The 15,636-nt window shown below is 36.7% G+C and overlaps 1 protein-coding gene across 2 annotated transcripts in view; it reads left to right on the forward strand.

The window, feature by feature from the left end:
* The window catches only part of LOC139144840 (phosphatidylinositol transfer protein alpha isoform-like), a 32,107-nt gene extending 17,930 nt beyond the window's left edge, over nucleotides 1-14,177 (forward strand). The window contains exons 4-10 of one of the 2 annotated variants that reach the window (XM_070715640.1): nucleotides 2,535-2,634; nucleotides 3,180-3,257; nucleotides 4,364-4,444; nucleotides 6,875-6,955; nucleotides 7,507-7,602; nucleotides 11,308-11,430; nucleotides 12,379-14,177. In XM_070715640.1, the coding sequence (XP_070571741.1) occupies nucleotides 2,535-2,634; nucleotides 3,180-3,257; nucleotides 4,364-4,444; nucleotides 6,875-6,955; nucleotides 7,507-7,602; nucleotides 11,308-11,430; nucleotides 12,379-12,420 (601 nt within the window). In that variant the 3' untranslated portion in view covers nucleotides 12,421-14,177. Of the gene's footprint in view, nucleotides 1-2,534; nucleotides 2,635-3,179; nucleotides 3,258-4,363; nucleotides 4,445-6,874; nucleotides 6,956-7,506; nucleotides 7,603-7,723; nucleotides 7,820-11,307; nucleotides 11,431-12,378 lie in introns of both variants that reach the window. The other variant, XM_070715639.1, reaches the window with a different exon arrangement.
* Nucleotides 14,178-15,636: the final 1,459 nt, after the last annotated feature.

Consider the following 15,636-nt stretch of genomic DNA (forward strand, 5'->3'; position numbering starts at 1 on the left):
TTTCAACCTATTGACTACGCAAATATTCATAAGTTTAAATTTATATACCTTTTGCAATTTTGAAAATCATTATTTGGATATTTACCTGTCAGAAAAATGTAAAAGAAAGTTCGATAATATCTAATCACTGTTTACAGGAGGCAGCCATATTGATTTATCTAAGGTCACGTCTCAAATCTCTTAGATTGGGAGATTCTCAGAGCTATCTTGACACCGAGGGCGCGGTTATGCCAGATTGCATATGATACAGGCATGAGTTTATAGTTTCTTAGATTATAAATTATGCCATTTTGGACAGGTACTTTTCTCACTGGGACAGGTACTTTTTATTTTGACTTGTCCAGTGGACAGGTGGTTGAAAAAAATTATTTCAAACCCTGCATATGTCTCCGGATGATTTTGTATAAATTATAGAAAAAAGTCAAAACTTCAAGTTTTTCAACTCAAGCCATCCCTAAGACGTGACATTCCCAGCACAGTATAGTGTGTGGATTTTTTCCATTTTAAAGTTTAGGTAATCACAGTCTAAACCTCACACTGTGTCTTTATTTTTGATTTGAAAAGTTGAAGCAGTTTTAGAGGGCAATAGTTTACACATTGATGGCTTAGATTTATGGGCCAGTAAACTTGTCAACATTAAAATGTCACTGGAATACAAAAATAAGAGACACACCCCTTTGTAACTCCTGACTTTAGGACAAGCTTGTCATTTTGCTTTGGACCTAAAGTTTTCCCTTGTCAAAATCTTTCATCCCAAGTGTTTTTATCACAGATGTGCAGCAGTATATTTTATGTGCATCTTCACAATTTCAGATGAGGTCAAGGTCTTGTATCGTGTAGAAGAAGAACCATAATGAGGGGGGAGGGTATCAAATCGTTTTGGTTGGATTTAACCATTTAACACCGTGGTTGGTAATTTTACTTTTATAATAACTGAGTGGAAAGGACTTGAAATAGAAAAGTTTCCACAGTGTTTAAGATTTGTGGTTCTCTTTATTTATGTGATGGCCATCACAGATTCAAAATTATTTAGACTGAGGCGCAGTGTTTTAGGGTGTGGCCTGTACAAATAAGCAAATAATACATAATATAGACTTTGTGTAACTTTGGATACAGAACTATGTGAACTACAGTGACATTTATGTCTTGAAGTATTTAACTCTGATTGTGATAAAGATATGTGAAAGACGAATGACTAATGTTATCATTTGTCGCGGTCAATTCTAAAACATTTCTGTCTTTCAGATCATATGTCCTCTAAAAAAATAAATGGAATTATAAAAAAATTAAATTTGGGTGACATCTCTGAAGCTATAGACTATGTCTATCATTAAAACGGCTCCAAATATGAGCAACAACCTACTTATGCGAATTATGTATTGCAATACTATGAATTTACAACCCATCTGTTTTGCCAAGCTGTGGAGAACACTGGAGTTGTTGTCAAATTGAACTTAAATAACATAAAAAAAGATAATGAATGAAATGGGAAAGTGGTTAAGGATATTTCAAGAAGGCCTCTCAGTCTGTCATATATTCCTCTTATCCATACTCAATCACCTCATATTTTTCAAATCCATATGTCTTCATCTAGGGTGTACGGATCCATGAGTCTATCTTCTTTAAATCCTTTCTCTTACTTCTGTCTTGGGAAGTACAATCTGCTTGAACTGCTTTGTCACCATGGTGACTTTATCTGTGGTTTTAAAATAGTAAGACAGAATAAGACTGCCCTCACACATGGTGATCACGTCCATAAGCATTCTGAGCCCCCGAAATATGTCACCTACAGGGTCGTGGCAACACAGTGCTCACTCATTCAGTTTGACAGACGTAGTGACTGATACCCATGAACTCTACAGAGGTGAAGGTCAAAGTGAAAGTCATTTAATTATATGCGGTAATTTTAGGAACGAATGCTGAAGTTCACAATAGTGAAATGATTAATGTATACACAGGGGAATACAGATCAGTAGTGGAGTAGCATGTAGATGTGTATTAGAATTTGAAGCTACATGTCTAGAGTTAGGTGTGGTTCTGTATTTTTGGAAGATTTGAAGTGAAGTGTTTGAATTGAGGCTTAGTGGAGGAATAAAGAGGACACATAAAAGAAAGTATGCCGACAGATATTTTTGGTATGGGATGTAAATCAGAAGTGTGTGAACTGAACATAAATTTTGATGAGAATGAATATGTGCTGTTGAGACAGTTGAAAGACAAAAATCATGGGGAGAACTATTCTCCTGTATAGGAAAAATTTACATACTCCGTGAGGTACATATGATGACGTCACTAGGAATGACAAGTGTAAATGTGTTTCAAATACAATGCAGAGAAACGTATAATGCTCTGTCTGTTTCTAATGCTATTTATCATTGAGACAATCTTTGGAGTTGGCATTTTATAATTATCTAGAATTACATAAACATTATCATATAGATATTTGTCTCTTAGTTAATATTAAAATTTACTTTATGAACAACTTGTTAACCTTTGTATTAAAGTGTCACTGTCATGTTCTCATTTTATTGCAGTAAGGTACCGGCGTTTATACGTCTTTTAGCTCCCAAAGGAGCGCTAGAAATCCATGAAAAAGCCTGGAATGCCTATCCATATTGTAAGACAGTTATTACCGTAAGTAGCTGAATTTATTTAGCTCTTGAAGGCCATGAAATGTGTCTGTGAATACACAGTATTTCACTGCCAGAGGAAACAGACTTTGGCAATGAATTTGTTGAATTCAGTGGCTACTTTTCATTTCATGTCGCTTTAGTCTCATTGTTAGCTGAACAGTTTGTCAAGTCAAACAGTTCTCGTTTTCTGTGTGGGTAGTAATTTCAATATACTGCATTCATTGTGTTTCCTAAGATAAGGGAAGTGTAGTGGCACTAATTTGGAACAATGTGAGGATACAGCTGTGAAAAAAACAACAACACCGTGTGAAAAATGGCTTTGGAACCCCAATACAACAATAAACAGTCATCAGTAATTTAATATATGAAAACATGTTAGTGATTTGAAAACCGAACCAATCGTTCTAGGAACACTGATATTAACAAAGTGCTCTGTTTTACCAGTTACTTGCCTTCTTATAATGCTTGATTGGAAAAAGCGACAGAAATGAAAGCATTTGGGTGTAACAGTTGAATTATGCTGTCACTTTTGTCCTGCCTTCGCAGAATCCTGAATACATGAAAGACGGTTTTCATATTATCATTGAAACATGGCATAAGCCAGACAGGGGCGAGGAAGAAAATGTAAGTATTGATTAAGGTAGTATGTGACTCGAAAGTGAGACTTAAACTTTTGCTCAAAACTTTCCTCAAGTAATCTTTCAACAATTCTCTTTCAAAATCAAGAATAAAAATCGGGGGTCACTGTGCAAATTTTGGTACTAGAGAAACAACCCAAGATTTACCGATATTTGAAATTGAAAATGGCCCCCTTCCCTGTGTTAACTCTATGGAAGAAAAGAAAATTTTAAATATTGGAAACACTAAGACGGTAAAAACTTTTCTCACAACAAGAGCTTTAAAATGAACCCCCACAAGTGGTAAATCAGAAAAGAATTGGAAAAGTTTGAGGGTCCAAATATCTGTCCCCGAGGCGCATTCTACCTTAAATGTAATTACCAACATTGTATCGGTCAAATTATGTTGTGCTCTAAATGATATTATGTCAATATGTTAGCATGTGTTTGAGATAGAGATGTCAGTTTGAATATATATCTTTGGTAAAACATATTAGTTGACAGGCTTTTCATAACCTAAAGTGCATATTTAGTAGACCCTGTTATGATCACCTTGATATCCTATCAGGGGGGAGTATGTTATGCTAGATTAAGAAATCTGCGGCACTTACTGTCTGTGATTGGCTTTGACATATGTTGACCTTGCCACCAAGGCATAGTGCTACAAAGGATTTTCTGCTATTTTCATTGAAACATTCTGTTTGGCTGTGTTGTTTTCGAAGTTGGGCCTGTGTACGTCGACACATGATGAAATGGAATGCAATGGAGCATCTACTGCATGAAGTGTGTTCTATTATGGTGTTTTTTATGGAAAGTGTGGTATTGGATATTGTCTTGTTATGCAAATCTCATAACGGAAAATGTTTGTGTACTTCAAGATCGTGGACCATATATTATTGAGTGTATATACAGTTGCAAGGCCTGAAACAGTACTGCTATGGCAAGTCAATTGGAGTCATCAGTTTGTTGTGTTTTGTGGACGTTAAAAGTAGGCTAGTGTAATTAATTTTTAAGTTTCTATGTAAGTGAAAACTAAAATAGTATAGTGCTCTTGATTACTTTAAAAGTGATACCGTAGAAACAGAATGTTTATTTTTTTCTCTTTGTTTGCAGGTACATAATCTTGATGATGAGAAATTAGCCAAGAGAGAAATTGTCCATATTGATATTGCAAATGACCCAATTAGTAGTAAGGTAAGTGTACTAGGAACAGATGCTATGTCAAGCACTGTGATAGATCGATGGTGAAGTGCTGTGACAGAGAGGGTAACATGTCATGATAGATATGTAAGACACTAAAATGTGATAGACAGGGTAATGATAATAATAATAATAATAATTTATTCATTTATAAAGCGACTAAATCCACACAAATAGTGTGATCTGAGACGCTGGGTAAAATACAATCAATTTTAAAATGGTTACAAGAATTAAAAACAAAACAAAAACAAAAAAATACGATGAATGAGTTCAGTTAAAAGCAGAATTAAAAAGAAATGTTTTAAGACTTGATTTAAAACTTGGCAGGCTTGGGGAGCGACGAACCTCAATTGGAAGATTGTTCCATAAAAAGGGGGCGGAAATACTGAACGCATGGTCCCCATATTTCTTTGTGCGCGACCTGCTTTGACACAGTTTAAATTGGTCAGCGGACCTTAGATTACGGGTTGGGACGTACAAATTAACCATGCTAGAAAGATAAGTTGGACCGAGTGAATGGATACATTTATAGGTGAAGATAAGAATCTTAAAAACAATACGTTGAGAAACAGGCAGCCAATGCAACTGAAACAAAATCGGGGTGATATGCTCAGTGACTCTTGCGCGAGTGACAATTCTTGCAGCTATATTCTGGATACTTTGAAGGCGATTAATTGAATATTTCGGAAGACCATAAAGAAGCGAATTACATGAATCAATGCGTGATGTCACAAAAGCGTGAATCAACTGTTCCGTGTCTGATCTAGAAAGATATTTGCGAATATTTGCAATGCGTCGTAAGTGAAAAATAGCTGAGCGGCAGATATTGTTGACATGAGGGTACATCGTAAGACCAGAATCCAGGATAACTCCAAGACTTTTTGCCTGACTTTGAGCAGGAATCAGGGTGTCACCGACCCGTATCCCCTGTATTCTATCATCCGAAGCATTACTGGAAGATGCAGAGAAAGTTACAAATTCAGTTTTATCATCATTCAAACAAAGGAAATTAGCAGACATCCAGGACCTAACTTGTGAAATACAAAGTTCAAGATTGCTGGCTGTCACAGAAGCTTCATTGATCTTAAAAGACATATATAATGATGAATCATCTGCATAAAAACTATACAGGCAACCATGACTTGCAACTAATTTCCCCAAAGGAGATGTATATACATTAATAGTATAGGGCCAAGAACTGACCCTTGTGGAACCCTGGTATCAATTTGACAGAAACATGATTTTGTGGAATCGATAATAACACACTGGCTACGGTTAGAAAGATATGAGCGGAACCAATTAAGCGCATTTCCTGAAACACCAAGGAGGTCTGACAGCCGACTTAATAAAATATTATGATTAACGGTATCGAACGCTGCAGAAAGATCAAGTAAAACCAAAAATACATCATGTTTTGCATCAAGTGCCAACAATATGTCATCAGTAACCTTTAAGATAGGGTGACACTTCATTGCGGATTGGGTGACAATGACATGTTTGATAGGTTGCTGTGACAGTCATTGCAACAGTAGGGTGTTGTCTTCCACGACAGATGTGGGGACACATAGGGTATCAATTGCAGTGACAGACATGGTGACAACACTATGAGAGACATTCTGACAGATAGGGTGCCATTTGCCGTGACAGACAGACAATAGATTTTATCACATATGATGACATATGCCATTTGTTTGGTGTGGTGAAATAATCCATGCTGGATTTGACTCTTATCCTGTTAGTCTTGTCAACTCAATACTAAAATGTTTATGAACTGTAATACTTATCACCTTACAATATCTAACTTGTTCACTAATAGCTTGATTTACCTATATTAAATACAAGTGAAGTATGACCAAGGACAGAGATGTTTCCTTCCTTCAAACTATTCTCTTATTTGCTGAATTTCTCATCATTTACGTTACTTTTCTGTCTGCCTGCATTCATCCAAAGCAGTTTGTCTTTTAACATGTAACATCTTTCAGTCCATCAAGTAAATTCTAATAATTCTGTTGCATCATCCTTTACAATGATAACTTTCCCGTGTTCTTGACATGAAATGACCCCCTAAGCTAAGTGATAAAAATGCATACTTTTGAGGGTCCTCTTCAGAGACAACTTCTGTGAGAGGAGGGAGACTGGTATGCTAGAGTAACTGCCTGGAAAAGTGTACCGATTCACTGTAACACAATATAATGTGTCTGTGAAACCACACTTCTCACAATGTTCTTTACTTTACGTCATGTGTACATCATGCTCAGTGTGCTACAGATCATGTGTACATCATGTGCTCAGTGTAGAGAAAACTGCAGACGGTGTATATTGTCTTCAAGTGATTCTGTATAAACCACAGAGAAAACTCACAAGCAGTGTATGACTTTACAGGACAATTACAGGACAAATTAATATCTTTGTTACTGTGTTTAGGATTACAAAGAAGACCAAGATCCCAAAAAGTTCAAGTCAGAAAAGACTGGTCGTGGTCCTCTCACAACGCCAGATTGGAGGGTGAGTAGTAAGGGTCAAAGGTTACAGGTCATTTTGTAAGGTCAGAAAATCTGAATATCTTTGTATAGTTTTTGGTTTTCTTCAAAAATAGCTGCAGTCTAATTGTAATTCTGTCGCTTATATGTTTGTTTTGTAGCAAAATATTGGTATTTTGCCAAACCACAAAATGTTGTTTTGCTTTCTAAGCTCAAAGTAGTCTAGCTCCTCATTGAAATTGTAACTGCTGAAATATGATTATACTGACTGCCTTGTTCTGCTCAAATCCATAAAGGTATGAACAATTCTTGTGAATTAACTGAAAACACCATGTATTATTTTATGTTCGTATTGCATTTCTCTCATTTCTTTTGCACCTCGTATCAGCTATTTTCTCTGTTTTACCTGCTGTGTCAGCTCTCACTTGTATGATTATGACAAAACGCAGTTTTAATGGTGTTTACTTATGGACGTCTTGCATTACCGCTTAGTTATTTTCTTGATAGAAAACTTGGCATGCATTAACCAACTGTTTTGAGTTTTCTATGACTTTCTTCATTTCTCAACAACCGTAGAAGAAGTGTGAGCCTCATATGTGCGCCTACAAACTGGTAACTTGCTTGTTCAAATGGTTCGGACTGCAAAGCAAAGTGGAGTCCTTTATTATGAAGGTATATCTAGCTCTTCCCACCATCATAGATGTGTGTACAACTCATTCACACAATTCTCTCTTTCTTTTTTTTCTCTCTTTTTTTTGTTTGTCTTTGCTCGTTTTCTCCAATATTTTTGTAGAAAACCTGTGAGCCACACATGTGTGCCTATAAACTGGTCACCTGTGAATTCAAATGGTGGGGACTACAAACCAAAGTGGAATCCCTTATAATGAAGGTAGTCTACGTATCATTAACCACTCCATTGTTGTAACAAAAGCTATGTTTTCATTTGTGCTGTGCCCACAGTAACCCTGCCATTCTGCTTTTGTCCGTAGAAAAAAGTTGACACCCCATCCATAAGCAAGCAGCTATCCCAGAGCATGTAGTTCAGTAAATCCTACCTTCTATTTCCATGCTGGAAATGAGATGGAAACCATTTACCAAGGGATTGATTGAGTTAAATTTATGTGAGTGGCTTGTTTGCATGCCTTGGGGATCAGAGATAATGTATGTTCCAATGCATGTGGTGGAGCTTTCACAACCAGCTGTAAAACGTCACCAAATAAGAAACAAGTTTGTTATCAATTGCTCTTATTAATGCAGCATTTACTTCAGTTGGTACAGTTTATGTGTTTCCTTGGCATTTATAAAGAAATCTGTAAAAAAGCAGTTGCAGGTAAAACGTCAGAGGGACTTGTTAAAGTTTTTATGACAAGTTTGATCTTTACAGCCACACTATCTAAAATACAGACCAGACCATGATGATGATAAGAACCCAGGTTCTTCAGTAACAGCTGAGCTCAGGACACAAACCTGTCGAATACTTCACTGTACTCTGTATTGTTGCTAAGAGATCGAGCAATGCATTTGTCCTGGTGAAATTTCTAGCATTACTGTCTTTTGATTCATTATTGAAAGCATACAGAAAGGAAAAAAGGAAGAAACAAAATGACGTTTTCAGATGATGAAACCCCAGCAAAGATAAAACTCACCAACCAGTGGTCAGCTCTGGTGAATCTTATAACTAAATTTACTACATCACATTGCATTGTGACGTTCCTGTAATTTCTCCTGTAGACACCACCTGTGACCTGACATGACCTGACCTGACCTGTTGTAAACATGTTATGCACCAGCATGATGTCTTTATTTCATTATTTGATTTTTAACTCAATTTTTCAAAGAGCCAATTCTCAAGTTCCATAGGTCATGAAGGTCATAGTTTAAGGTCGATGCATGTTGTACTACCACACTTCAGCACCACTTCTTCTCAGCCTTTGACAGTATTGACACTATTGATCGTATTCTGCCATGCGAAAAAAATCAACCCTTTTACCATACATGGTCTGGTCCACCCCTACAATTTTTTTTAGTGGTTAGACTGAACATGTATGAATGTGATGGGTCGAGCCTGAAATTTATCTTTAAGAGGTGATCACTGTTTCCAGCAGTATTCTGATCTGAAATATGCTGTTGAAAAGAAAATTAATGTAAACATTCGTGTAAGAATACCATTGAGATATCAACAGAGAGGGCGCTGTCTTTGCATGAGTATCACTGATGGTAGCCATGTAGTTGTTAGTGAATTTTAGGTGAAGGGGCATGCATGACATGTGTAATGGGAACTTTCCCTCTGATAACATCCAACAATCTCTTATCCACAATGAATGCAGCGGCAGAGGCTTGCTTAAATCCAGCCCAACATATTGGATGCAGCCCATTTTAAGTAGGCATTGCTCGCGATCCCTGGGATCGCCTTTGTTCTAGTCTGTAAGAGGATTATGGAGGTGTGATAGCCTTTTGTTTTCCATTGAAATTGTAATCTGGTGGGTAAATTTTCTGATGAGACAATCTGGTGCCAACGCATGCCTTTAAGTAGTCTGTACAATATATGACAGTGAGAAGGATATGGTGGATCCCTATGTATGTAGCCCTGATCAATCACACAACCATCCCTTTGTAGTAACCTGGTTCCTGCCATATTGTTAATCAGAATATGTAGGTGTACTTACACATGTAGGCCTACATAATATTATTCAACACGTGGGCACAACACCAATAAAAACATAGCACTGAATTAAACCCAATACGTAAAGCTATCATCTGAATGTCTTTTGTATGGTCTAACATCATAAAAGCCAACACCATTGACAGCGCTAGGTATTTCTGTTGTGTCTCCTTCTCTCACTTTCCAATAACCACATTCTCACTAACCCAGTGAAGAATTTCATTGTATATTTTTAGAAATATCATCAAAATTGTTGTTACTTGCAAGTCATTTCATAACCAAGTGCAACGGGGGTAAATCGCAATTTGTACTTACTCATATCTGTACGTGGAAAGTGTAACTACTGGTATTGTGGTACAAGTTAGTACCACAGCAAGATTTTCAGCAGATACAGAGCCCAACCACTGAAGCCATCAGTCATTTCCCGTAAAATGGGATTTGCCAATTTTTTGTGCAAAATCCGCCCACCCCCCTCACTACCAACATCATGTCATGGCCTTAACTAACATTCAGTTTTATCCATCTCCAAATCAAAGGCTGGTATTTGTGTCATAATCCAATGTGGGTCATAAGGTGTTATTTGTCCACTTCATTCCAACAGAATGAAAAAAGTCATGATTTCAAAGAAAACTCAGTCAAATTTCTGTCTTGTTATGGTGAATAGCAAACTAACAATATTATTAGTAACTTGATGTCTTTTACAGGAATAATTATGCAAAGTGTAGTATTTTTTCAAATGTATAATTTAAAACTTGTATTCATAAGTTTCAAGGAGTCCTTCCTTATTGACTTGTTCCTTTAATTCAAAAATTATGATCTCACACGATAACTCTGTGATTTTCATGCTGTATAATGACAGAAGTCAAACTTTATTCTTACCTGAACAAAGTTGTTCAGTAGTGTTCATGGACGGGGTTAGTTCATTTTGAGAAAGGGATGGAAGGGCAGAGGTTAGAAGGGAAGCTTGAAAGAATTGTTGGATAGTCATTACTGGGATGAAGGCTACAGGCATCATCTGCAAAACAGAACAGAACAGAGTGTAGAAAGAAATTCTCAAACTTTCACATAATATTGGAAAGCTTTTGGAAATGGGTAACTGGCAGGTCATTCTCTTTGCGAAATTTATAGCCCAGACATTAAAACCTCACAAGTTGTGAAGTAATGTGTTGTAGAGCTTACAAGAACCGTACCCAGGCTATTTGCACAAATACTCATCTGCAGATCTCTGCGACTGTTTGTGATATTGAACAACACAAGGTATTGTGTGTGATATATTCAGTCCAGTCAAGTTGAAACCAAAGAAAACAGGAGGTAAACAATCTAGAAGTTCACCTCATAAACAATGATAGCTTCACCAGCAGTGTAGTGTGAAAGCTGCCTGGTGTATTCGTGTGTTTCTGCTACTGCTGTGTAGGCTTTGATAGCCCGTGGTAGATGTAAGATATTGTGTTTGAAAAAGCCCTTTATAGACTGCGCTTTGGATTACATATTGTGCTGTGCACATGCCCAATTTTTATTGTGATAACAAACACATGTAAGTATATATTTAAAGTTGTGTTCTGACTGTTGTCATGGAAACTGCATCCAAATGATGCGTGATGAATGAGATTTTTTGCAAGGTAACGTATTGAAGGGTTTTGTTTCCTTATCAAGTAAAAACGTGTCTCGACAAATTATGGTTTGCAGAGAAAATACAGACTTGTTTCTTGTTTCAGACTGAACGAAGGATTTTCACCAACTTCCACCGTCAGCTGTTTTGCTGGATTGACAAATGGCACGGTTACACCATGGAGGACATCAGACGTATCGAAGAAAAGACAAAAGAGGAATTAGATGAGGTAGTGTATTTAGACAACATTGTTTCTGTAAATCTGGCATCTTCTTCACCGTTTGCACATCTTCATGGGCTGTTAATAATAAAAAAAAGCCTTGACATCAATCACAACAAGCGTGAACAGTTTTGACATTTCAATGTCATTTATGGTCTCTTCAGTGTGTATGTAATTCTGAATTTTTGAGAATTTTGTTAAATGCTGCAAGAAAATGTTGGAATGTTTTGCAAAAATTACACGCAAATCTGATAATAATCTCTGAACCATTACTCATACAGAAAGTCAGTAAAACATTAACCCTTTGAGTGCCAAAGGCAAGTTATGTTGCCTCTATATAATATAGCACTGTCAATTTTGGTTTGAAAAATTGCAGCACTCAAAGAGTTAAATATCTAGTACTTTGTGATACACTGGTTTTCTGCCAACATTGAATTTTACTATCAAAGGAAACCACATTTTTCAGAGGATGCTCTCGTCAGGGAAGTTTCTAATATGGTATTTTTCTCCTTGCAAATCAAGTGTAGTGGAGGTCTTTCCAAACCAAGTTTTTGAATGAAATTTTGAGAAACCTTGTGCATTCAAAACGGCAGCTACATTATCTGCGAGATAATGTTTCATATAAAAGCAAACACTGTTTATATCAGTTTTCAAAATGACAAAAGACCAGTAAGCCATCCAACTCTTGATTTTGTGACAATCTTAATGTTTGGAATTATTTTTTTGAAAAATCTCCATGACATTGAAATGGCATACAGGCCCGAGAGTGCATCAGTCTAGCGAGCATCCTCCAAAAAATGTTCACTACACTTGCTTTGTGAAAAGCTGTTACAAAGATGCTTTGCTCCAAAATTGTGATATTAAAGGTAATATTTCTGACCACAAATGTATTTACGAAAACTCTGCACCTCAGTGAAACATCCTCTGACCTTGACCCTCTTGTTGTTTGATTTTCAGCAACGTAGAACGGGTGAAGTCCGTGGCACCAAGGAGACATAAGCTCGGTCCCCTTCAATCGGATACATCTCTGATTTTGCTGCAAAAAATGGCAGGCAGACGGTTCCCTCCTTTTGCAGTTTTATAAGTCAGCATCCCCCGTAAAAACTATCAGAAGAAACTTTTAATTTTGAAAATAATAATGTATCACAAATGATCCCAGGGTAGTGTACTTGAAAAGCCGTGACTCTGTCATGAGCAATCTCTAGTGTTCTTTTATCCAGGCAATACTTTTTCAGGGGTCAAAGGTTAAGGTGTACAAGCATTGCCTTTGACCCTTTGCTGGGGGGTCATCCCTCTCTGACCCAACGTAATAGAATTTACTTTTTTTTGAGAATAAGATTTAAAGTTTGCAATGCACTTGTTTATTTTTTCCTCCCTTTCAGTTTTCCATGTTAAAGTATCTAATGATCACTGTGTGAGATTTTATTGAGAATTTTTATTAAAAATCTGATACGATGTACAGCTGACGGTATGTATGTACCAACTTTTGGGTTGACCGTTGACACTCATTGTATATCACACAAGACAAAAGTATTACTGAGTGTGCAGCTAGTCTTCAACACGCCCAACAAGGCTCAGGTCTGATTTCAGTCAGGGAGAATGATAATGGGCCTATTATCACGATTAACTAAAATATTGGCTCATTCTGACAGGCTGCAGTCCAAGGTCATGGGAAAACACCTCAAGTGTATTCTCAGTGAATGAAGCAGCAGTCTTGGTGACGCTCTTGTATAAAAAGAACACTGGCTGTAACTGTTGGTATCGAATACTGAAGCCCTTGTCACTTAAACATGACATTCACCCTGATATATTAATATCATTTGTACTTCTGAAGCATACTGTGTATAGATCATTCTATTTTATAATTTGCGCATCCAGAATTTCATCATCTGAGCTCGGTGTTTTCCACGGCTCGGAAAAACAGAGGGGTGGCCAATTTACATACCACTTATAATTTGCATATTCTTTTGTTGCTAAAATGCATTCTTTTATATTGTTACTAACATAGAATGCTCCAAATATAGGCGGGATGGCCCTCCCCGAAGCTGCAGTGATAATAATTTACTCGGGATGAGCAGTGTTCACTAAATGAAATTTGAGCTTGATCCAAAAAATATACAAGGAAAACAAGAAACAGGAAAATGTAAATTTTAAATAGTTACAGCCAGTGCTCCTTGAAACTCTAGAGGTTCTTATGATAACAGCAATATTATAAAAGTACTATTTATATTTACATGAGACTTGTCCAGATAGGTTGATTTGTGCAGAGCATAGTGCCATTAGGATTGTAACCAACAGAGGGCGCTGTTCTGTCGGGGCAAACAGAATGGAAAGATTTGTACATCGTATCAGATATCAGACTGTATTTTTTTTGCCAGTGAGAAGCGCAGCAATTTATGTCTTTGTCTTGGACTTCCGAATTATGCAAATAAATTCCTTTTGTAAATTCTTGTGGTGCAAAAGCTAGTTCAACTCGAGGAAAAAAAGAATTTATCAAAATTTCTTGAAATGAGATGTATTAGTAACAGAATGTATCAGGCATGAGAGTAGATTTGAAATCATTCTGTAAACTAAACCGTGTGATACTGTAACAATGGCAGATTTTAAAATGGTACCCAGTTTTATGTCCTTTCATAAATGCATATTGTAGCTTAAACGATCTAGAATTGTTGCCATTTTTGTATGCATTGGAATAATCTTATGGGAGGTATTCTAACACCAGGAAAGACACGGTAGTGGACTCTACAGCAGGACACAGTGGTCCCTATTCATTATTCAGAGTAGTGATAGCAGACCAAATTAACAAAAATGAAATGGTTGTCATTACATGCTGACGATGTTAGACAAACTGAGGCCTCATCTCATTGTCACTGTTTGGTGGTGACTTGTGAAATATTTCTTTGTACATATCCTTGAAGAACTGGCTGTCTTTGGATAATTGAAAAAATCAGTTGACTAGTCAAATTTTGGGACACGCCAATTTCACACTTTTATTTGTCAATAATCCTGTGAACGAGTGCAATAATTGATTGTTAAAATGAATATAGGTCACGTCCAGGGGCTACTTTGGGTGATCCTAACATTTGTGAAATAGGACCCTTTAATGGGCCCTTGAATATCCCTTCAGCAAAGGATATGCGGCTCTACAGATGTGTATATTTGCCATGGGATGAAGACCAAACATCTACATGAATACCAACAATCCAAAATAGCGCTGATCGCAAATGACGTCACTGTTTTATCTCATTAATATGCATAAGTAAACATTTCTCCGCATTTTCCGCATAAACAACGAAAATAAAAACCTGCGAGTGTTAGAATGGATATTTAGCGTCACACTTATTTGTATGAATTGATGACTGAGACTACAAGCTGCAACAGCAGCCGCGCAATGCAACAACAAAATTTGTCCGAATTTCAGCATGTTTGTCCGAAAGTCGCGCGCGTGCAGCTATATTTAGTAACAAATCCGAAATCGCGATCAACGCTATTACAGAAACTATGTCACATCAGATTACTTTGTCTGTTTGTCCCTTTCTCTTTCCTGGCAAGCAGTGATGTTACTCTTGGTTATTTCAATAATTTTCAGTCTTGTTCAATTAGATAAAGTATTTCACAGCGGAAATGTCACGTTCTTGACTGAAAGGCTCCATTACTGTGGACATGCAAAAAACTGGGTACGACATCATGAAATCCACTTAATTGTATACCGCCCTCAGTGGTAGGTAGATAGAACCCTTCGTTTTCACGATGAAAAAATTTGGCCCGAGCGCACGTTTTCCATATGGACGTATGCCAGCACGATCGTTTTCGTTACCAAAACTTAGGGTATGGGATGTATTTCTGTCCCATTTTAATCGTCATGTGAGTAGTTTTTAACGAAATATAACAGGTCTTTTCTCCAACAAAAATGAGTTATTCTAAAATAAGTGGCATGGGGTAGTAACAAGCAACTGTAAATAATTCATGTGTCGAACTTTGCAGTATCGTTACATTTGTAAATTGTTTACAACTTAAACTTCTGTTTTTCGATTTTTTTCTTATAAATGAGAACTCTTTAAATATTAATGCATATATTTCCAATCGTGTTTTTTTTTTGTTTGAAGTAATAAAAGGATGTGATGAACTTTAAGAATTCTGACATTGATGAGAAAATGGGTCTTTATAAACTATTGGTATTTTGTCTTGATGAATCTGTCTATGTTGGAATTTGTG

This window comes from Ptychodera flava, chromosome 12 (assembly GCF_041260155.1).
Source record: "Ptychodera flava strain L36383 chromosome 12, AS_Pfla_20210202, whole genome shotgun sequence".
Classification (NCBI taxonomy): Eukaryota; Metazoa; Hemichordata; class Enteropneusta; family Ptychoderidae; genus Ptychodera; species Ptychodera flava.